This window comes from Pangasianodon hypophthalmus, chromosome 6 (assembly GCF_027358585.1).
Source record: "Pangasianodon hypophthalmus isolate fPanHyp1 chromosome 6, fPanHyp1.pri, whole genome shotgun sequence".
Taxonomy (NCBI): Eukaryota; Metazoa; Chordata; class Actinopteri; order Siluriformes; family Pangasiidae; genus Pangasianodon; species Pangasianodon hypophthalmus.
The window spans coordinates 18,292,644-18,315,135 of record NC_069715.1 but is presented as its reverse complement, the minus strand read 5'-3'; the positions used below and the strand labels follow the sequence as shown (position 1 = coordinate 18,315,135).

At 42.0% G+C, this 22,492-nt stretch overlaps 1 protein-coding gene across 9 annotated transcripts in view; it reads right to left on the bottom strand.

Moving 5' to 3' along the window:
• reln (reelin) overlaps positions 1-22,492 on the bottom strand; it is a 438,322-nt gene that overhangs the window by 14,703 nt on the left and 401,127 nt on the right. For 7 of the 9 annotated variants that reach the window (XM_026932718.3, XM_053234671.1, XM_053234670.1 and 4 more), the window contains 6 exons: positions 17,560-17,633; positions 16,878-17,039; positions 7,420-7,577; positions 7,035-7,254; positions 6,569-6,766; positions 6,383-6,481 (listed from right to left, as the gene is read on the bottom strand). In XM_026932718.3, the coding sequence (XP_026788519.2) occupies positions 6,383-6,481; positions 6,569-6,766; positions 7,035-7,254; positions 7,420-7,577; positions 16,878-17,039; positions 17,560-17,633 (911 nt within the window). Of the gene's footprint in view, positions 1-6,382; positions 6,482-6,568; positions 6,767-7,034; positions 7,255-7,419; positions 7,578-14,423; positions 15,743-16,877; positions 17,040-17,559; positions 17,634-20,998; positions 21,379-22,492 lie in introns of those variants that run through there. The other 2 variants (XM_034305511.2, XM_053234674.1) reach the window with 2 other exon arrangements.

Here is a 22,492-nt window from a genome sequence, read left to right as displayed (position 1 = left end):
GCTGGAGCATCCATGATTGAATCATGACCGGAGGCATCAATCATGTGACCCAGGTACTCAACGGAAGATTGAAAGAATTTACATTTGTCCTTGTGCACTCTTAGCCCATACTCAATCAGTTTCTCTAGGGTAGCATCCAGGTTTTGCAAGTGTGACTAGTCATCTGCTCTCATTCCTAGAATATCATCTAAGTAACACAAAGCTCCAGGAAGCCCCACTAGAATTAGATCCATTGCCCTCCTGAGTAGGGATGGAGCTGAAGTAACACCAAATGCTAAGTGTCTGGACTGGAATAGCCCTTTGTGTGTGGTAATGGTAAGGAGGTCTCTGGACTGTTCTTCCAAGTGCATCTGCAGGTATGCCTGGTTGAGATCAATTTCACTAAATTCCTGTCCTTCTCTGAGCCCTTCAAACACGTCATTGATGTGAGGCAAGGGGTACTGTTCCGCTGACAACAGTGGGTTCACAGTAACTTTAAAGTCCCCACAGATTCTTATGCCTCCCTCTTTCTTTAGACCTGGAAAGATGGGCATTGCCCATTTACTGACACCAACTGGTCTCATCCCTCACGAGTTCAGTAAGCTAACCTCTACCTTGGGTTTGAGCACGTATGTCAGGGGACTTCCCAGCTCAACACTCAATTTCACTTTTTTCTTTGTTTCTGCAGAACATGTTCTAGGTCCAACTTTTTAGGTGTCATCATGTGTATGGCCTGCCAGTCCACCTTAAGTTGCTCCAGCCAGGAATGTCCCAGCAGAGAGGGGTAGTCACCCATGTCCACATACAATGGCAGTCTTTTGGTTTGTCCATTTGGTTCAACTGTTACCTGAAGTCTTTTCATGCCCACTGATTCCCCCGTATATGCTCCCCCCGTACATCCAATACCAACAACACAGCTGCGCCAGTGCCAATACTGTCCCTCCAGTAGGGCAGTGACACTATGAGCCTTGAAATCACCTGCAACAGTCAGCATATGCAAAGGAAGTTCATTTTCAGTGGTGTCAGTAAACTCCCTGTTTCCCTGGCCAACTGCATATACATGTTTCTTTTGCTTCGTTTTTTTTCTTGCTTTTTTATTTCTACTTGCCCATTATTCTGCAGTTTAACACCCAATTAAATCACTTATCTGGAATCGTTGTCTTTTCTCCCCATTTTAGCCAAGATGTCCACTAGCTGCCAGCTCTGGATTAGAGTCATTGCTTGTCCAGCAATTTTGCAGACAAGCTGTTCTCTTTTTCCACATCCTCACAGCACACCAAATTGCGATTACCTCATGACCACTTTGTCGTATATTAGGAGGGGAAAATAACAGACTATGCAGGTAAGCATGACACATACACGTGTACATGTGGTTTGTCTTCTCTTTTACTTTTCCCTCTTTTCCGAATTTACACTGGAAGCATACTGTAACACAGTGCTTTATAGGAAATGTAGTTAGAACAACAACATTTACCAAATAGATAACATTTCCTCCCCTCTTACTGTTTGTGCCCCAAATAATATAAGAATACAAATTAAACTGTATCACCTTAAATAAATTAAGTTATGATATTCAGTTTCCTTATCAGCATTCCGATTAACATATATATTTTCTGTATATGTGTTTTTGTTGCACAGTTACTCTTTCACATAATAACACATCATGAACTACACTTTTTTAAATGTCCATTAACTTAGAACTTTCAGTCTTTTTGCTGAATTCTCTTTTTTTTTATGTAAACAAAAATCTAAGTTCCTGGGAATGAGGGTAGACTTTAAACGTTAACCAATACATAACAACATAGATTGAAGGATTATAAAATAGGCCAAAAGGATCTTTCTGATCATTCGGGATTAAACTTAATGTTACATTTAAATGACAAAACACTAAAAACTAAATGAGCCTCTTTCAATTCAGAAATGGTAGCAGAGCAAAAAATGTTTCATGTAATTCAATTTCAAGCATTAAAATTTCTTCACCAAGTCATGAATAATTTTCTGTAAATATTTATACAGTGAATATGCACACTTTATTCTTCCCCAGCTACAAAGATCAAGGTAAATAGAAGCTTATCTATTCGAGTAGCTTTACAGCATGGATAAGCAAGATTGTCCAGCCAGTCCAACCCATTTAAACCTGTTTATTAAACCAAGCGATTACATAAGAGGCAGCTTTGGATGGTATATCTATTGGAAGCAGTTCCAGCATGACAATACCACTGTGCACAAAGTGAGGCCTAAAAGGCATGGTTTGCCAAGATTTTGGTTGTAAAACTGTGGCCTGCACAGACCATGACCTCAACCCCACTGAACACCTTTGGGATGAATTGGAACTCTAACTACGTGCCAGGCCTCCTTGCCCGACATCAGTGTCTGACCGCACTAATGCTCCTGTTTCTGAATGTGCACAAATCCTCACAGCCAATCTAACAATCTAAGCCTTCTCAGAAGCATGACGGTTAATATAACAGCAAAGGGGGGACTAAATCTGGAATGGGATGTTTAAGAAACATATATGGGTGGGATTGGTCAGGTGTCCCCATACAAAGACACAACCCATTACTACAGGTCAGTGCAATCCACTTTCTTTAAGTATCATGAGATAAGCTGTCTGCAGCTATGTTTATAGAATCCATAAGCTTGATGAGAAAATAGAACACCTTAAATGTGACTTTAGGAATGTATATTTACAATTTACAAGTGCCATGGTCCAATCCACAAACTTAATTAGGACATTTTTTATTTCATATAAGTCACTATAAACAAAAAGCTTACTGTGCTTAGGAGAACTTACGAAAACAACAAGGCTGGAAGAACCATTTGACCTGTTTGTTCCCATCTGAAAAATGTTGTCACCAATTTTAAGTAAAATGGATTACCAATTTACTACAATTACTGACACCAAAGATTTTTCTGGCATTTAAGGCTACTTTTCATAAGGCTAAACTGCATCAAGCAGACTTCCTGAAGGATACTTTGTTGACTCCTCCAAATATAATTTCACTAAATCACCATGGACACTTTGGAGAATTTCAAGCATTAGATTATTTCATCAATACCTGTGAAAGAAAAATTGGCACAATAATTTTTTTTAAAATCCACCGAAAACCTCAGTCTATCCAAAGAAGAATACACAGCCCTGAAAGATCTCAGGAAAAGGAATGGTGTTGTGCTCAACCCAGCAGACAAAGTTAGGGCACTTGTTGTCTGCAGAAAAGACCTTTACATCAAGGAAGAAGAGACACAACATTCCAACACCAGCTTATCCTCCTTCTCCACATTTCACCCAGCCCTGGAGTATACATGGAGTATTTCTCACCCTGCCTCAAGCATAACATTTTTACACATATCTTTGAAGTCAACAGATTCCACTCTGAAAACCACTATCCATTACAAAATGACAGACTCTCATTTTTACTTGGAATACAATTCTTTACATCCCAAGCACTGCAAAAAATTCCATTCCCTATTCACAGCTAATGAGGATTAAATGCATCTGCAATGAGAACAAAGATTTTCTACAGAAAAGTAAGGAAATATGCATTATTTTTACTGTGGATTTCCTACAAATGTCATAGATCATGCCATGGCCTGTGTTAGCACTACCGAGAGAACAGATGCACTGACCTCTACACATTCCACTGCTAGTACAGAAAGAATTCCTTTGGTGCTTACCTATAATTCCTCTAATAAAACAGTGATGGCTATTATACTTAAAAACTTCAAAATCCTTCAGAATGACCCTGAGACAGCTTCCTTTTTTTGAGGAACTCTCCACTCAATCTTCTACAGACAGGACCAAAACATCAAAGACCTGTTTGTCAGGAGTGAATTAAATGATCAGGCTAATAGAATCTGTGGCACTCTCACATGCAACCTCACATCCCTAACAAATTTATTAACACAGCCAGTAAAATCACAGGCCCTGAAGATATTTTTTTATTACCCATCGCTCCTCAGGCATCACTGCAGGAGTTCTTTATTGCCTTTCCTGTAAGAGATGTAAACAGCTATACATCGGAGGAAACTTCAAGCACCTTTGTACTATCAGAACGAAGGATTACTCCTTTGTAGTGGCAAGACAACAGCAATGAACATTACATTAATGGCATATCTATATGCCTTTATGCAAATAAAGGATTATCTTATCTTACTGTATATCTGTGTGCATCAGCAGTTGTTGTTATGGGAGCAATGAATTGAAGAAACTTAAGCAAAAGGAACTTATCTACACTCTTGGAACTTTAGAACCCCAAAAAAATTAATATTATGTTATGCACATATGGGTGTAATGGCCAAGTATACATACAGTATATACGTTTACTTTCATATAGTGTATTTGATAAGTTAAAAATATTGAATTTTGTAATATTGAATCACTCCAAGAGTGATGAATAATATAGACACTTTGGTAAACATTTCATGGATGGAAATTGGATTTTTAGTAAATGTTAGGAGAAGCCGGGATTCCCATGTAGTTTCAAAGCCATCGCCTGTGGTTGGAAGAAATCCTGGAACTTGGAGGAAACCCACATGGACACAGGGAGGACATACACAGAAACTTCACCCACTCAGACTCAAACTGGGACTCAAACCTGGTACTCAAACCTGGGACCCTGGATTGGTGCACTACTACACCACCATGAGCAAATTCTTATTGTAAATAGCTTATGGGTAACGAACAATAATCATTAAAAAACATTAATATTTGCATGAAATATGACAGGCTTAAATTTTATAAGAATGGTTGTAAAAAATCTTCACTGTTTTAAATTCAGTAACACATAATGTATATTACAGCATATACAGTATATTGTGGGGGAAAGGGACTGGGTTGCATTTCAAGAAAGAAAGCACTTCAAGGAGCACTTACCTGACTCTACAGTCATGCCAAGGGGGCAGCAAAATACATAAGAGAACAGAAATTGGAGTGCAAGACTGGAGAGACATAGATAGCTTACTGTTCACATGCAGAAAGATATAGTAGGTCATATTCTGGGAAAGGCAAGACCAGACAGAAGAGAGGCCAGAGATCCAGAACCAAACACAAACAACAGAAATCAGAGGGATTGTGAGAGAAAAGGCAATGTTTAGAATCTGATCGAGAGGCACACATGGCAGACTCAACACACAAGGGAAGGAGGCAGATGAGATGACTGCAAGTAAGGCCAGCAATGTGCATATACACTGATCAGCCATAACATTAAAACCACCGAGAGATAAAGTGAATAACATTGATTATTTCATTACAGTGGCACCTGTCTGGGATGCGATATATTAAGCAGCAAGTGAACAGTCAGTTCTCAAAGTTGATGTGTTGGAAGCAGGAAAAATGGGAAAGCATAAGGATCTGAGCGACTTTGACAAGCACCAAATTGTGATGGCTAGATGACTGGGTCAGAGCATCTCCAAAATGGCAGGTCTTGTGGGGTGTTCCCGGTATTTAGTGGTTAGTCCCTACCAAAAGTGGTCCAAGGAAGAACAAGGCCCATCTGGTCCAATCCCACAGATGAGCTACTTTAGCACAAATTGCTGAAAACATAAATGCTGGCAATCATAGAAAGGTGTCAGAACACACACTGCATCACAGCTTGCTGTGTATGGGGCTGCGTAGCTGCAGAACGGTCAGAGCACCAATGCTGACCCCTGTACACTGCCAAAAGTCCCAACTATGGGCAGGTGAGCATCAGAACTGGACCATGGAGCAATGGAAAAAGGTAGCCTGGTCTGATGAATCATGTTTTCTTTTACATCATGTGTATGGCCAGGTGCATGTGCATCGCTTATCTGGGGAAGAGACAGCACCAGGAGGCACTATGGGAAGAAGGCAAGCCGGCGGAGGCCGTGTGATGCTCGGGACAATGGGAAAACTGGGAAACCTTGGGTCCTGGCATTCATGTTGATGTTACTTTGACACGTACCACCTACTTAAACATTGCTGCAGTCCAAGTACACCCCTTCATGGCAACGGTATTCTCTAATGGCAGAGGCAGGATAATGCGCCCTGCCACACTGCAAAAACTGTTCAGGAATGGTTAGAGGAACATGACAAGAGATCAAGGTGTTGACTTATCCTCCGAATTCCCCAGATCTCAATCCGATCAAGCATCTGTGGGATGTGCTGGGGAAACAAGTCTGATCCATGGAGGCTCCACCTCCCAACTTACAGAACTTAAATGATCTGCTGCTAATGTCTTGGTGCCAGATACCACAGCACACCTTCAGAGGTCATGTGGAGTCCATGCCTCGACAGGTCAGAGCACAAGGGGGACCTGCACAATATTAGGCAGGTCTTTTAATGTTATGGCTGACTGGTGTACATAAATATGCAATAGAAAGAGCAGGAAAGAATGAAGAAGAGAGAAGAACAAAAAACAGTGTGAAAGTCTGCAAGACTACCTACAGAACAACTTCCACATGGTCCAGAGCCCACTGGTCTTTCCCTGTACCACCATGACGTGCCTGCCACCATCGCAACTGCACCCCTTTCACACGGGCTTCACTATAAGAGGAAGAAATATAAACAACCTATTTAGATATAAGAACATAAAAAACAGCACAGTCTGATCATATATGTTTTATGACTTACAGCGGAATGTTGTAGGAGACTCTCTGGGCTTTGATGAAGTCTTTAGTCTGGTGCTGGGCAATGACATGCCATCTGACTCCATTGTTGACACTGTATTGGAGCAGCACGGCCCGATCAGCAGTGTCAACCTGGTTCAATGCCGAGTTACAGCTGTCTGTCTGTGACATGCTCCCAATTTGTAGCACAAACATGATCTTGCTGCAATTGAGAGAGAGAGAGAGAGAGAGAGAGAGAGAGAGAGAGATCTAGAAAGCGTCAGCTCTGTTCTAGCAATAGCTCTGCTCTAGACATTATTACACTGGTCAAAGAAGGCACCAATAAAGTGAAAACACACTGTAAGTTTACCAATCAGCAAATTCCAAAATACCCCAAATTGATCAACATTTATGAATGTGAGAATAAGGCCTCAACCTTAAATCCATGCAGTGAATGCTACTCTAGCCTTTTGCTATACAGTGTGCTGTACCTGGCCCTGGAAAGGTCCAGAGGTTTGGAGATGGCCTGTCTCATTTTGCAGCCATTAAAATACAGGGAGTCTCCATGGGCATGTGGAGAAAGCTGGCCACAGCCACTGCTAACCCCTCCACCCTGAATTACACTCCAGCTGTCCTCAGACACAGACCCAGACTCAAAGTTGTCCTTGATGGAGTTGGGAAGATCACTGTTCCACAGGGAGCAATCATCACCTGAGAGAAAAAAAAAACGAAAAATGCAGTGATATATCCAGTCACTGTTAACATTAATATTATCACTGTTACCAACCACGTCTCCATGTTTAGTGACAAGAACTTTCAAAATAACTCAATATGTACTGTAAACAAAGTGGTAAAGTGCAAATTAATGGTGCCCACCATAGTGCCCTTCATCACAAAGGCAGACTGCTCCAGTGGTACAGTACCCATGTCCACTGCAAAGACCTGGACAAGCTTCGCCAATGTAGACATTATCGACTCCCCAGCCATGTCGCTCACCAGCATCCTCTTTCTGAATCCAGCGGAACTGTGTTGCACTGCAGACCAGGAGGAGCATGCTTACATTACATTTGATCATGGTGAACAACATTGTCTGTTGTTAATTCTACACCTGACTGTACCATCAAAATAATCCTATTGTGGAAATTGGAAAATAATATCTGAGACCAGGGCAAATACATTGTATCCCTGGACATGTGCCAGTGCTTTTTTTTTGTATGACTGTTAGAGAGAAATATGTCACAGAGGTCAACATGTAACAAAACAGAGGATATAAGCAACAAAAGGTGACATTTCTGAGAGCCCTTTTAGGTTTGTCTCAGAACTAGCAGCCAAACACCCCTTGTAGACTCCTGTGTAGAGTTCAGCTTTATGCCAGCTTGTGTATGTTGTAACCATTACACTGTATACAGTATACCAGGTATTATGTTTTTTGTGGATACCAGATAATTGTATTGACTATTGCCAGGAAACTATAGAGCTGGTGATTCATTTCTTTACAGATGATCATATTGTCTCCTGTTTTTTTGGTTATGTAGTGAGAAAATTTAGAAATTGCAAGTTGTAATAGTTTTGTTGCCAACTTTGATGTCAAATAAAGTTGATGTACGTTTCTGTTTTTTTTTAACTTATGGCAAGCCCCATTACATTGGCTAAAAAAAGTTTAATGAAGGACTGCTGAGGCATTTTTTTTTTCAGAACTAGGAGTATTGGTCATTTTCCTTGCCAACTACCTATAGCAAAGTCCACACATTATGACTGTGACTTTCCATTATGCTTTCTTTCATTTAAGGTCATCAGGATAGTTTCCTACAGAACTAGTGGAGGCTGTACATCAAATTCTTCATAACATTTCTAGGTGTTTCAGAGACCTAACATTCCTAAATTGTGCCAATACCATACTTCATTGAGAATGAGAAGCACTCAAGTGTTGATGCTGCTCCCCCTATTAAAGATGAAAATCATTCAAGTGTTGAAAGTGTTTTATACTTAAGTTGAGAATTGCTTCACATTCTGGACTGCAATAAAGCAACATTCAATCTATAAAATCTGACAAATGTAGATGGTGAACATGTCATCCCTTCACTAATGTCCACAATTGGCACTCTTCCTGCCACTGAAGAGGCAGCCATAGCATGCATTAAATAGAATTAAATAGAAGGTGTCACGATTGGACTTCCAAGTCGGCGGCCATTTTGGGAGGAGCAGAAAGCAGAAAGGAAACATGTAAAGGGAATACTCCACCAATTTCTGAGAGAACTGTGGGTCTGTGATCAAGTTGCAATATATTTCTGTGCCTTTTTTCCTTAATGTACAATCTGGATAGTGAACCAATATTAAAGTACCATTAGGGATTTATTTATTTTATTTTTTTTTTAAACATAATGGTTTTATTTAAATTTTATATTTTTATTTTACCAAACAAGTGGCAGTTCACGCCTTGCCAAACAAGTGCGGTGGTGTTGAAAGTGTTGACTACGCTATTGTCATGGACATACATCACGGGGTGTGGAAGCTGACAAAGAGACACGGCTGCGAGAGGATGATTGCCACAGATGCCCTCTCTCCCCTAATCACATGGGGAGCATAAAAGATGGCGTTCACAGAGAGAAATGGGTAGATTCTGGCATGCTGCTGTCTCCTTTCTCCCCTATTTTCCTAGATTCCAGCAACAATTTGAGCCAACTAGCTGAGCTATGGACCTCGACGCACTCCTCAAAATCACTACAGCACTGAGCCCCACCGGCCAAGAGCACTTCACCATCACCAAACAGACCACCCCAAGTACCACTTTACTACAGTCTATAAATAAACTCTTCTCTACTGAGGTGTTTTCCTCATTCCTGTGACTCTGCGTGTTTGTTTTGCCTTTCTCTGTTGCTTGATGCCACAGTGGTGGATAACGCAGGCATAAGCAGAGACCCTGGGCACCAGTTAAAAAAAGTGAGAGTCTATGGAAGTCTGTGAGACACGAACACGCTACCTCCCACACCCTCTTCACCACCGTCTGTAAATAAACACTAACCTGTTGGTTTTTTTACTTCTGTTTATGCTTGTGCATAAATGTATACACATGCCTATTGTAAGTGATAAATTGTTTGCTCTTTAAATACACAAGACTCAAAAAGAAAACAATATTAAATTTCTTTTTATTTCAGATATAATTCTTGATATCCGTGTGTGCAAAATTCTCACTGTAGAAATCGTAGATTTCCACTTTTTTATACAAAAGAAGACTTTTGAAAGTATTGGTATGTAGATACTAGTCTTGGTGTCTTGGTCCTGGTTTGAAACAAAAATCAGTAGTTATTGTCCATGGATAGTCCGAATTAGTTGCTGCAAAACTGAGTTGCTGCACAGTTTATTAATGGTGGTGTCTATTTTAGGAAATTACACAGCAGCCAGAAAAATATTTTCTGCCTGGAGGTCTAGCGCTAGTTATGTGGAATTTAATTGCCTGGAACAGACTTTCATCTGCTCAACAAATAAATCATTCTATTGCAAAAGGTAGAGCCTCTGTAGTTATTAAAGAAAAGTCTCATTGCCTAGAGCATGCGCTGCTGATATAAAAAACATATCCTCACTTATTAAAAACTATGGCGTACTGCCGGTGACATAAAAAAAATTAAATGCGTGGCCATGACTTAATAACACGTGGGAATGAGATAATTAAATCCTCGCCATGACTTAGTTACATGAAGGAACAAGAAAAAAAAGTGTGCCCAAGTAGTAATAAGGTGTGATCATTGTGTTGTGGCCCCCAGATGCTGTGCACTTATATATAGGGTTTACAGAAACTACCACATGCAGCATGAAATGTTGCAGCATGATTTATTATTATTTACTGTACATAACATCTTTTTTCCTAGACTAGAATGTTTGCTTTGCGTAAGATTAAATAGATTAATCTAGCTCCTTTATGTTACTAAGGCTATGACTTAATTATCTCATTCCTACACCTTAAGTCATGGCCATGCATTATTTTTTAATGTAGGGATGTCATTAAAATTCCCTTTGGATTGGTTTAAAGTCTAACATTGTAAGTTGTGTTGTATGAACCCTTTGGGTAGAAACAGTTATAATTCCTCATCCACTATATCATATACTAATTGTAGAAGAACCATTTGAGTGTGTAGTCATGGATTCATGTAGGCATCTAAAGTGTGTGTATGTGTATCTCAAGTGTCAAGTGTCAGGTGGAGTTTATTGTCATTTCAGCCATATACAAGTACATAGTGAAACGAAACAACGTTTCTCCAGGACCAAGGTGCTACATAAGAAACACAGAACAACACAGAACTACAAGGGACTACATAAATTATACAATAAAGTGCACAAGTGCAAACATGTGCAGACAGCACAAAACAGTACAAGACAGTACAAGACAGTACAATGACTACTGGGACAGACAATGGGCATAGTAAGCCCCAGTGCAGCGCCGACCAGTACACAGTTCTGTTTAAAGTGAACCTAGTGACAATAGTGCAAATAGTACAAGAGTACAAAACAAGTAGCTGAAATAGTGTAAACATAAGTGTAAACATAAGAATAGCAGCCTATGAACAGTATAATATAATGAGTAATGTAGCAGCATAAATGTGCAAAAACTTGCAAGAAAATTGCAGAGAGGATGGAGGATGCTCAGTTGTGTGTGTATATTGGTATGTGTGTATATTCCTTCAGTCCAGTTTCTGAGTATTGGAGGTATGTGTGTGTGTTCCTTCAGACCAGTTACTGAGTATTGAGGAGTCTGATTGCATGGGGGAAGTAGCTATTGCACAGTCTGGTCGAGAGGGCCCGAATGCTTCGGTACCGTTTACCAGATGGCAGGAGGGTGAAGAGTGTGTGAGAGGGGTGTGTGGGGTCATCCACAATGCTGGTGGCTTTGCGAATGCAGCGTGAGGTGTAAATGTCTGTGATGGAGGGAAGAGAGACCCCGAAGATCTTCTCAGCTGTCCTCACTATCCACTGCAGGGTCTTGCGATTCGAGACGGTGCAATTCTCAAACCAGGCAGTGATGCAGCTGCTCAGGATGCTCTCGACAGTCCCTCTGTGGAATGTGGTGAGGATGGGGGGTGGAAGATGTGCTTTCCTCAGCCTTCGCAGAAAGTAGAGACGCTGCTGGGCTTTCTTCATTATGGAACTGGTGTTGAGCGACCAGGTGAGGTTCTCCACCAGGTGAACACCAAGAAACTTGGTGCTCTTGACGATCTCCACGGAGGAGCCACTGAGTGGAGAGTGGGCTCTCTGTGCTCTTCTGAAGTCAACAACTATCTCTTTAGTTTTGTCCATGTCCAGAGACAAGTTGTTGGCTCTGCACCAGTCCGTTAGCCGCTGCACCTCCTCTCTGTATGATGACTTGTCGTTCTTGCTGATGAGACCCACCACAGTCGTATCATCGGCGAACTTGATGATGTGGTTCGAGCTGTGCATTGCTACACAGTCGTGAGTCTGCAGAATGAACAGCAATGGACTGAGCACACAGCCCTGTGGGGCCCCAGTGCTCAGTGTGGTGGTGTTAGAGATGCTGTTCCCGATCCAGACTGACTGAGGTCTCCCAGTCAGGAAGTCCAGGATCCAGTTGCAGAGGGAGGTGTTCAGGCCCAGCAGGTTCAGCTTTCCAATCAGATGCTGAGGAATGATTGTGTTGAATGCTGAACTGAAGTCTATGAACAGCATTTGAACATACAGTGGATATAAAAAGTCTACACACCCCTGTTAAAATGCCAGGCTTCCATGATGTAAAAAAATGAGACCAAGATAAATCATTTGAGAACTTTTCCCACCTTTAATGTGACCTATAACCTGTACAACTCAATTGAAAAACAAACTGAAATCTTTCAGGTTGGGTGAGTAAAAATAAAAAACCAAAATAACGTGGTTGCATAAGTGTGCACACCCTTAAACTAATACTTTGTTGAAGCACCTTTTGATTTTATTACAGCACTCAGTCTTTTTGGGTATGAGTCTATCAGCATGGCACATCTTGACTTGGCAATATTCGCCCACTCTTCATTGCAAAAACGCTCCAAATCTGTCGGATTGCGAGGGCATCTCCTGTGCACGTCCCTCTTCAGATCACCCCACAGATTTTCAATCGGATTCAGGTCTGGGCTCTGGCTGGGCCATTCCAAAACTTTAATCTTCTTCTGGTGAAGCCATTCTTTTGTTGATTTGGATGTATGCTTTGGGTCGTTGTCGTGCTGAAAGATGAAGTTCTTCTTCATCTTCAGCTTTCTAGCAGAAGCCTGAAGGTTTTGTGCCAATATTGACTGGTATTTGGAACTGTTTATAATTTCCTCCACCTCGCCCCAGTTCCAGCTGAAGAAAAACAGGCCCAAAGCATGATGCTGCGACCACCATGCTTCACTGTGGGTATGGTGTTCTTCTGGTGATGTGCAGTGTTCAAACATACCTTTTGGAATTATGGCCAAAAAGTTCAACCCTGGTTTCATCAGACCATAACACATTTTCTCACATGCTTTTGGGAGACTTCAAATGTATTTTTGCAAAATTTAGCCGGGCTTGGATGTTTTTCTGCCACCCTACCCCATAGCCCAGACATATGAAGAATACGGGAGATTGTTGTCACACGTACTACACAGCCAGTACTTGCCAGAAATTCCTGCAGCTCCTTTAATGTTGCTGTAGGCCTCTTGGCAGCCTCCCTGACCAGGTTTCTTCTCGTCTTTTCATCAATTTTGGAGGGACGTCCAGTTCTTGGTAATGTTGCTGTAGCGCCACATTTTCTCCACTTGATGATGATGGTCTTCACTGTGTTCCATGGTATATCTAATGCCTTGGAAATTCTTTTGTACCCTTCTCCTGACTGATACATTTTAATAATCAGATCCCTCTGATGCTCTCTGTGGACCATGGCTTTTGCTGTAAGATGTGACTAAGAAAATGTCAGGAAAAGCCTACCAGAAGAGCTGAACTTTATTTGGGGTTAATCAGAGGCACTTTAAATGATGGCAGGTGTGTACCGACTCCTATTTAACATGAGTTTGAATATGATTGCTTAATTCTGAACACAGCCACATCCCCAGTTATAAGAGGGTGTGCACACTTATGCAACCACATTATTATTATTATTATTTTTATTTTTACTCGCCCAACCTAAAAGATTTCAGTTTGTTTTTCAGATGAGTTGTACAGGTTATAGGTCACATTAAAGGTGGAAAAAGTTCTGAAATGATTTATCTTGGTCTTATTTTTTTACATCATCAGAAACCTGGCATTTTAACAGGGGTGTGTAGACTTTCTATATCCACTGTAGGTGTCTTTATTGTCCAGGTGGGTGAGGGTGATAGCGTCATCTGTTGAGTGGTTGGGACGGTAAGCGAATTGCAGGGGGTCCAGTGAGGGGGGCAGCAGGGTCTTAATGTGCCTCATGACGAGCCTCTCGAAGGACTTCATGATGATGGGTGTAAGTGCAACGGGACGGTAGTCATTGGGGCAAGACACTGGAGACTTCTTTGGCACGGGGACGATGGTGGTGGCCTTGAAGCACATCGGAACAACGGTGCTGCTCAGGGAGGTGTTGAAGATGTCAGTGAAAACATCTGCCAGCTGGGCTGCACTGAGCACCCTGCCAGGAATGTTGTCTGGTCCAGCAGCCTTCCGCGGGTTGACTCTGTGTAGAGCCTTCCTCACATCTGCCGTGGTTAGACACAGCACCTGGTCATTGGGAGGAGGGGTGGTCTTCCTCACCGTCACGCCATTCTGTGCCTCAAACCGAGCGTAGAAGTCGTTCAGCGCATCTGGGAGGGAGGCATCACTGTCACAGGCAGGTGATGTTGTCCTGTAGTTGGTGATGGCCTGGATGCCCTGCCACATGCGCCGCGTGTCTCTGCTGGCCTTGAAGTGGTTGTGGATTGTCTGAGCGTGTGTGCGCTTTGCCTCTCTGATGGCCCGGCACAGTTTGGCCCTCGCTGTTCTTAGGGCCGCCTTGTCGCCTGCTCTGAAGGCGGAGTCTCGGGTCCTCAGTGGCGCTTGCACCTCTGCAGTCATCCACGGCTTCTGGTTGGAGCGTGTGGTGATGGTCTTGGAGACAGTGACGTCATCAATGCACTTGCTGATATAGCTAGTCACTGATGTCGCGTATTCCTCCTAATCGGTGAAGTCGCCGTCAGTTCCGCTTCCCTGAACATGTGCCAGTCAGTGTGTTCAAAACAGTCCTGAATAGCAGAGATGGCTCCTGCTGGCCAGGTTTTCTCCTGCTTCAGAACCGGTTTGGAGCGTCTAACTAGCGGTCTGTATGCTGGGATTAGTATAACAGAGATGTGGTCTGAGTAGCCGAGGTGGGGGGCGGGGCTCCCCACGGTACGCGCCGGGGATGTTTGTGTAAACAAGGTCCAGCGTGTTCTTCCCTCTCGTTGCAAAGCCCACATGCTGATGGAATTTAGGGAGCACTGACTTGAGATTTGCATGGTTGAAATCTCCGGCAACAATAAACAGTCCGTCAGGGTTTGAATTCTGCAGCTCGCTAATAGCCCCATACAGTTCACAGAGCGCGTCTTTGGCATTAGCGCTGAGGGGGAATGTACACACCGATTATAAGGACAGTGGTGAATTCCCGTGGTAAATAAAATGGTCTGCATCTAACAGTCACAAACTCCACCAGCGATGAGCAGTAACTAGAAACTAGCACCGAGTTCTTGCACCATTCCGTGTTGGTGTAAACACACAAGCCGCCGCCGCGAGCCTTATCGCACAGAGCTGTTTTTCTGTCGGCTCGAAACGAGGCTAGCCCGTCTAGCTGAATGGCGGCGACCGGAACTCTGTCGCTGAGCCACGTCTCCGTGAAAACAAAGACGCAGCAGTCTCTAAACTCACGCCGCGTAGTTTGCTGGAGTCGGACGTAATCCAATTTATTGTCCAGGGAGCAGACATTGGAGAGCAGGATGGACGGGAGAGCCGGCCGGCTAGGATTTGTTTTTAGCCTAGCACGGACCCCCGCCTTCTTGCCGCGCTTCTGCTTTCTCGCGCACCGCTTGCGACGTCCCCTCCCCCGGCCACCGGCATCAGGCGACGCCGAGGGCTGGAGGCCTGGTCCCCGCAGCAAGCCGAGATCGCGTAGCTTCTCCAGCAGATCATCATGCAGAACAGCTGTAGTGTTGTTTCTGAAACTTGTGAGTGTCTGGCGGTGGTATACACGAACACCGGTAGCCCCGATGTCCATGTGCCGTTAAAAGTCGGGCTAAAGACAAAAATAGCACCATTTATTACTATATTACTTTATTATTATTACTATATTATTATTTATTATTATATTACTATATTTTCTTTCTTCCTTCCTTTTCTTTCTTCCTGCACTTTAACTGTCTGTGAGCTGCTGTGATAAGTGAATTTCCCCACTGTGGGATCAATAAAGTTTATCTTATCTTATCTTAATCATTACTATGTAGTTTCCTGTGAGTAAATATTTTATTATGGGAATATGTATGCTTGACTGATCCATTATTTCCAGTGTTTTTTAAATAATATTAATATTATGTTGTGTACCTCTGTTGTGCTTGCTGTTCCTAGGACTGATCATCTGTCATTATGTTTTTATTTATGTCTTTCTATAGTCAGATTCAATATTTTGATTGCTAGAGAGACAAAGATGTCACAGTGTCAGCGACAAATTGTGGCACGTGTGAGAGCCCTGCTACATTTTTCTCAGATTCAGCAGCTAACACTTTTTGAAGCCTACTCTGAAAATTTCCACCTTGTGCTAGTACTATGCCATTTTGAAATTAGACTGTATATAACAGCTGTTAGATATTTTGTACTCTGTAGATACCACATAATACTAACTCTTACCATGGGGTTAAATGATGCTACTTTGAGAATGATCTTTTTTTTTTTTTCATTCGATAAGGAGACAAATTAGCAATGTCATGTTTTGTTTACTTTGGGTTTAGGTAGGCAGTTTGAAATCTCAGTCATTGTAATTTTTGTGTAGTATTTTTGCGTTATTCTCCCTAAAGTTAAATACCAAAAATCCTTCCATTCATATAGTATAACCCCTTAATTCCTGGCTCCATTTACTGCCCTTACCGCATTTACCAACTGGCTCCTTATTGAACATGATCTTTGTACCCAGACAGCCAAAACAAGGCAAGTTATTTTTTAAGTATTTTCTTGAAGGAGAGATGTTAAAATATATTATTCTTAAAACTTAATTTTGGTGTTGATGTTAATACACCCTGGATGGAATGCAGTGTATTTTTTCTGCTGTTTTCCAGAATTCATCAACAGTGACATTCAGTGGGTTTTTCCAGATTGTCACACAAAAACAAATTAAATGTTTATCACACAGGAACAACAACCGTCACAATATTCCATACCCAGAAGAGACATGATCAGGTAGCTGCAAAGTAACTCTGGTCCATACTAAGCTGTTAACTGGGCTGTAGATGCTGGATTCATGGAACTGGAAAGGAGAACACCCCACATTATTCACCGAAGAGGGGAGACATGCAGACTGTACCAAGTGCCAAAGGTCTGACCTGTAGAGAAAAGACATAAGCAAATTGCTATAAGACAACACAATAAGCAGAACTTCCCTTAAAAGTTTATCAAAAACTATGAGAGTATATGTTTAACGATGTGAGTATATTGCTCATCACTATTGCTGCAATTCATAAAATAGATGTTTTCAGCAAAAAAATATCTTTTTGGCACTCTTTCATGCTGAAAAAAAAGCTTAGAATGAACTTCATAATGGTCCAGTGCTGGTTGCTGGTCTGTGTTGGTTAGTTTGATCTGGTTGACTAGGAAACATTTCCTGTTAAAGGTGGTCTTTTTTAGCAAGATTAAAATGATTTTGAAGACAAATACTTTTTTATCATTTGCAATAAGAGACAACTATGCCTGCTCAGAGTCAGAAAGCACCAGCCGCCACTGAAGCAGATATCATCCATAACAAATAAATAAATAAATAAGCTTACCTCTCTCTTTCTTAGTCTCTCTATCTGACTGTCTAGTCATGAATCAATTCTTCGATTTCTGTGCCTGTGTTTCACTCACCTGGCATCTTTTCTGTATTGTAGAAGCACTGGATGATGATCTTCACAGCTTTCTGCTTCACAGCCTACCACAATCTTTTGCACAAAAATATATTTGACAGTAAAGGTGAGAAACAAATTTATTAATGGTCTATGTAAATAGAGCAATAATGCAATGGCTAAATCAAGTACAACTACAATGTCTGGTAGTATTAAAGGACTAGTGTCAAATTAGATTTGAATTTTAATGATCATTTTAGTAGAGATGGGCCTACATTAAAGCAAAATATGGAACTTTTCATGGATGCAATGAATTTTGAAAAGGTCGCGGTTGCAGGCCTCTATGTCTAACATCTCTTTTTGCATATTTTCCTCCATGTTCAATGTTTAGTGTCAAGTGCTGAATATACAGTATAATTTAATAATATTTAATATGTAATACATAATATTTCTATAAATATTGCATGACATGCTGTGGTTACAGCAAACTTTCAGACAGTGATGCTGTATTTAATACTGTTCCTCTCTAGGGCCAACATAGCAATGAGAAAACTGGGCCATGGTCAGAATTGAGCTTAATTGAGACTTGCTTCTGTTTTCACTGGCATCACATTAGGCCACAAGGGGTGCTCATACACTGACAGAAAGGGATAGCAGATTATTAGTTACGCTTTTATCCTACAGTGGTTTAAAAGGGTGTATATTGTGAGCCGAGCGTAAGCTGGGAATCCAGCAGCCAAAACATCCTGAAGGCAAGAAGCCGCACCACACACCCAAACCACTGCACGCTCCTCACACTTCAGCTGCAGTGGTGCTGAATGGACAATGGCCTTTGAGCACTGGTGTTGTGAACCACAGAAAAGCACATGGCTGACGGGAAAAGTGCAGGAATGAAACAGCTGGCGCTCACTAATCACCATGGCTGCTCATCCTTCCCGAGAAGGATAAAAGAATGGTGTGGCCACAAAGAAGCACTTGCATCTATCTCCAACCATTCTGTGACAAAAACAAAGACAATTTGTTTTTAGGTGTCTAAGGTCTACTAAGGTCACTTGAGTGAAAACTGCAAAAAAGCAGATGTCATGTGAGTGCTCAGAATTGCAAATGTTCTGCACAAACAAACAAAATGAAAAATACAAAAATGGAAGAAATATAGTCTGTGTGTGTGGATGGGTGAAGTATTCATGGATGTCACATGCAAGCTGATATCCCGTATAAAAACATAAGAAGTGCTGCTTAGGGCAGTCTACTGTCTCTCTCAGTTTGGAAAGAGGAATTTCAGTAAGAGTGCTGTTCTGTATGGGCCATTGGCAACACGGCGATGGACAATCCTTTACAGTGGTGGGTGTGTGTGTGTGTGTGTGTGTGTGTGTGTGTGATTGGGTTCAGGTATGTAATCATGTGAGAGTGACTGTGTGTGATAGAAAATGGAGTCTGGATTGTCAAAGTTGTTGAAATATCACCTTGTGTGACCATACAGAAAAAACATTTTGGGACTTTTATATTGAAAACATGTCAACAACAAAAAATGCCATATACAATACAGTACCATGCCAAAGATTGTTGAAACAATCTAGAAGGTTTATAAGATTTTGTCAATTTTGGAAAACTTCCACCTTTTAAAGTACTGCTCTATAGTTGCCATACGTGAGTCTCATGTGGTATGACCTCAAGAAAAATGCTTTGTTGACAGAGGTCAGAGGAGAATGGCCAGACTGGTTCAAGCTGACAGATAGTTCTCTTATCTCAGAATACACATGATGCTGAACCTTGGGGTGGGCTACACCAGCAGAAAAGCACATCAGGTCCACTCCTGTCAGCCAGGAACAGGAATCTGAGGCTTCAGTAGGCACAGAGTCACCAAAACTGGACAATTGATGATTGGAAAGAGGTTTTGTAATGTTTTTCAATCTTAAACTGTTTGCTAGTAAATCTGTACAGACAAATATCTGCTGCACTGCCTTCAGAGATTGCATCACTCTCATATCCTTACCCTTAAGCAGAGCTTGTGTGAATCATCTCATCTCCATCCTTGTATAGTACACTATCCTGTATTTTTTGTCTCCACTCTTGAAATTCCATCATAAAGTACATGAGGTTGGAACTATGTTTCTCTCTCTAATTGACCATTTCTGTCTCTCTGAAGGTCAATGGTCCAGCCAGTCCACCTTCACCATGTACCCCTGACAATGAGTCTTTGTCAACTTAGCCTGCCCATTTGATCTTCAGCCAGAGTGCTGCGGGTCTTGTCTGACATTGATGCGGGCTTCATAATGTGCATGCCCTGTCAGAATATTCGGTATTAACCAAAAATGGTGAGTGTGGTGCCCCCTACAGGAGTTGCGAGGTATCACTTTGTAATCACTGAGAATTTGGCCCACAGAGAACAGTAGCATCTGTCTGCTGATGTTTTTGACATTGAGTTGACCACTCTCAGGAGTACCATTCATATTTTTGGGCCCATATTTAGCAATATTATAACCAAGTATAGTTATGTATTACATTCTTTTGTATGTGTTTCTTAATGGATAGGACAAAAGATTTTTTTTATCTCAGTGCCTAAAACCATCTCACCATTTGGGGTGAAGTGGGTATTGGCAGCTCAGGTAATAAAAGCCACTGTGATTGGACAAACCTCTGCCTGCCCAAGTAGATGGGGTAGTTTACTCAAGACCCATCCATCCCAACTAATATGAAGTGGGTTGTAAATATCTCAAAGCTCTCATTGAAGCTGGAATAATCCAAGAGTCTAAGCCCTCTTGTACATCTTCAGTTGCAGGGGAGGAGCTACCACCCCCCTAAGATCAGTGGTGCCCCAGTGGAGAGAGTGGACAGTTTCTGGTAACTTGGTGTTCACATCACGCAGGACTTGTCATGGTCCTGTCATATCAACACCCTGGTGAAGAAGGCCTGTCAGTGACTTTACAACCTTAAACGCTTAAAGAACTTTAAACTGCCCTCTAAGGTTCTAAGGAACTTCTACACCTGCACCATCGAGAGCATCCTGACAGAAAGCATCACAGCCTGCTTTGGGAACAGCACCAAGCAGGATAGGTCGGCTCTCCAGAGGGTAGTGTGATCAGCTGAGTCTACCATCCACACTGAGCTCCCTGACCTATAGTCTATTCAATTCAATTAAATTTTATTTGTATAGCACTTTTAACAATGGACATTGTCACAAAGCAGCTTTACAGAAATAAATGGATTCACAAAAAAATATATTGTAAATATGTGAATTTATCCCTAATGAGCAAGCCAGAGGTGGCAGTGGCAAGGAAAAACTCCCTGAGATGATTTGAGGAAGAAACCTTGAGAGGAACCAGGCTCAAAAGGGAACCCATCCTCATCTGGGTGCAACGGATAGTGCGATTATAAATCATTCCCTTCTATTATTGTGTACTATATGGACAAATAGTGCAATTGTGCAACCAATAAATTCATCACAGTTTTTGCAAGAAGTCCGGTTGGTTAAAATCTATCCACTGTCCACTGATGGAGTCTTGAGTACGAAGGTGTTTGTGGCAACCACAGCCCCAAAGCCACTACAGCAATCACAGTCCCAGGCCATTACAGTACAGCTCCCCATATGTGTTCCCCAAGCCATCTCCACAGCCCCCAGGTGGGAGTATCCCCAGCAAACCAAATGGTTCTTCAGACCATCCATATGGGGCCGCCCCCAGCAACAGCGAGCGAACTCAACTGATGAGAACTCCAACCAGAAGTAGGGCATCAGGATGGGTCAAGCAGCAAGGAGGAGCAGAAGGGGCAACAGGATGGGTCAGGCAGCGAGGAGGAGCAGAAGGGGTCAGGATCACTGGCATCTCAGAAGTAGCATGTGTAGCTTGACAGAGAGTGAGGGGAAGAGAGAGACATGGAGAGAGAGGGAGAGATTGTTAGGTAGGCTTTTGTCCTCTAATGGTTAAGGACAATGTACTTTGTGTGCAGAGAGCAAGCAGGGACTTTGGCAAGACTAGCTATGACAGCATAACTAAAAGGGAGAGCCAGAAGCTAACACAGACATGAGGGCACCCTGGGACATAAGTTAGCCAGCCACTCCACCGTCGACAAACCTGAGTCAATGCATGAGAGTGGGGGGGCGACAGCATCCAAACATCCCAGTTCACCACAACACTCTATGCCAGTGAACCCTCCAGACCTGCCCCTGTACCTAAGAAAACTATTCACTAAAGGCTTGACTAAACAAATATGTTTTCAGCCTAGACTTATACACTGAGACTGTGTCTGAGCCCCGAACACTAAGTGGAAGGCTGCTCCATAACTGTGGGGCTTTGTAAGAGAAAGCTCTACCCCCAGCTGTAGCACGCACTATTCGAGGTACCAACAAATAGCCTGCACCTTTTGATCTGAGTAGGTGTGGCAGATCATAAAAGACCAAAAGTTCACTCAGGTACTGTGGCGCAAAACCATTTAGTGCTTTATAGGTCAATAGTAGTATTTTATAATCAATACGAAATTTGATTGGGAGCCAATGCAGTGTGGATAAGATAGGGGTGATGTGGTCATATCTTCTGATTCTAGTAAGGATTCTTGCTGCTGCATTCTGGACTAACTGGAGCTTGTTTATGCATCTACTGGAGCATCCAGACAGTAAGGCATTACAATAATCCAACCTAGAGGTAACAAAAGTATGAACTAATTTTTCTGCATCGTGTAGTGACAATATATTTCTTATTTTAGCAATATTTCTGAGATGAAAGAAAGCAATCCTAGTGATATTATCTACATGAGCTTCAAAAGAAAGACTAGAGTCGATAATCACACCAAGGTCTTTTACTGCTGCACATGATGAAACAGAAAGGCCATCCAGAGTTATTATGTAATCAGAAAGCTTACTGCTAGCTGCATGTGGTCCTAGTACAAGTACTTCTGTCTTGTCAGAATTAAGTAAGAGAAAGTTAATAAGCATCCAATTTCTAATGTCTTTTACACATTTC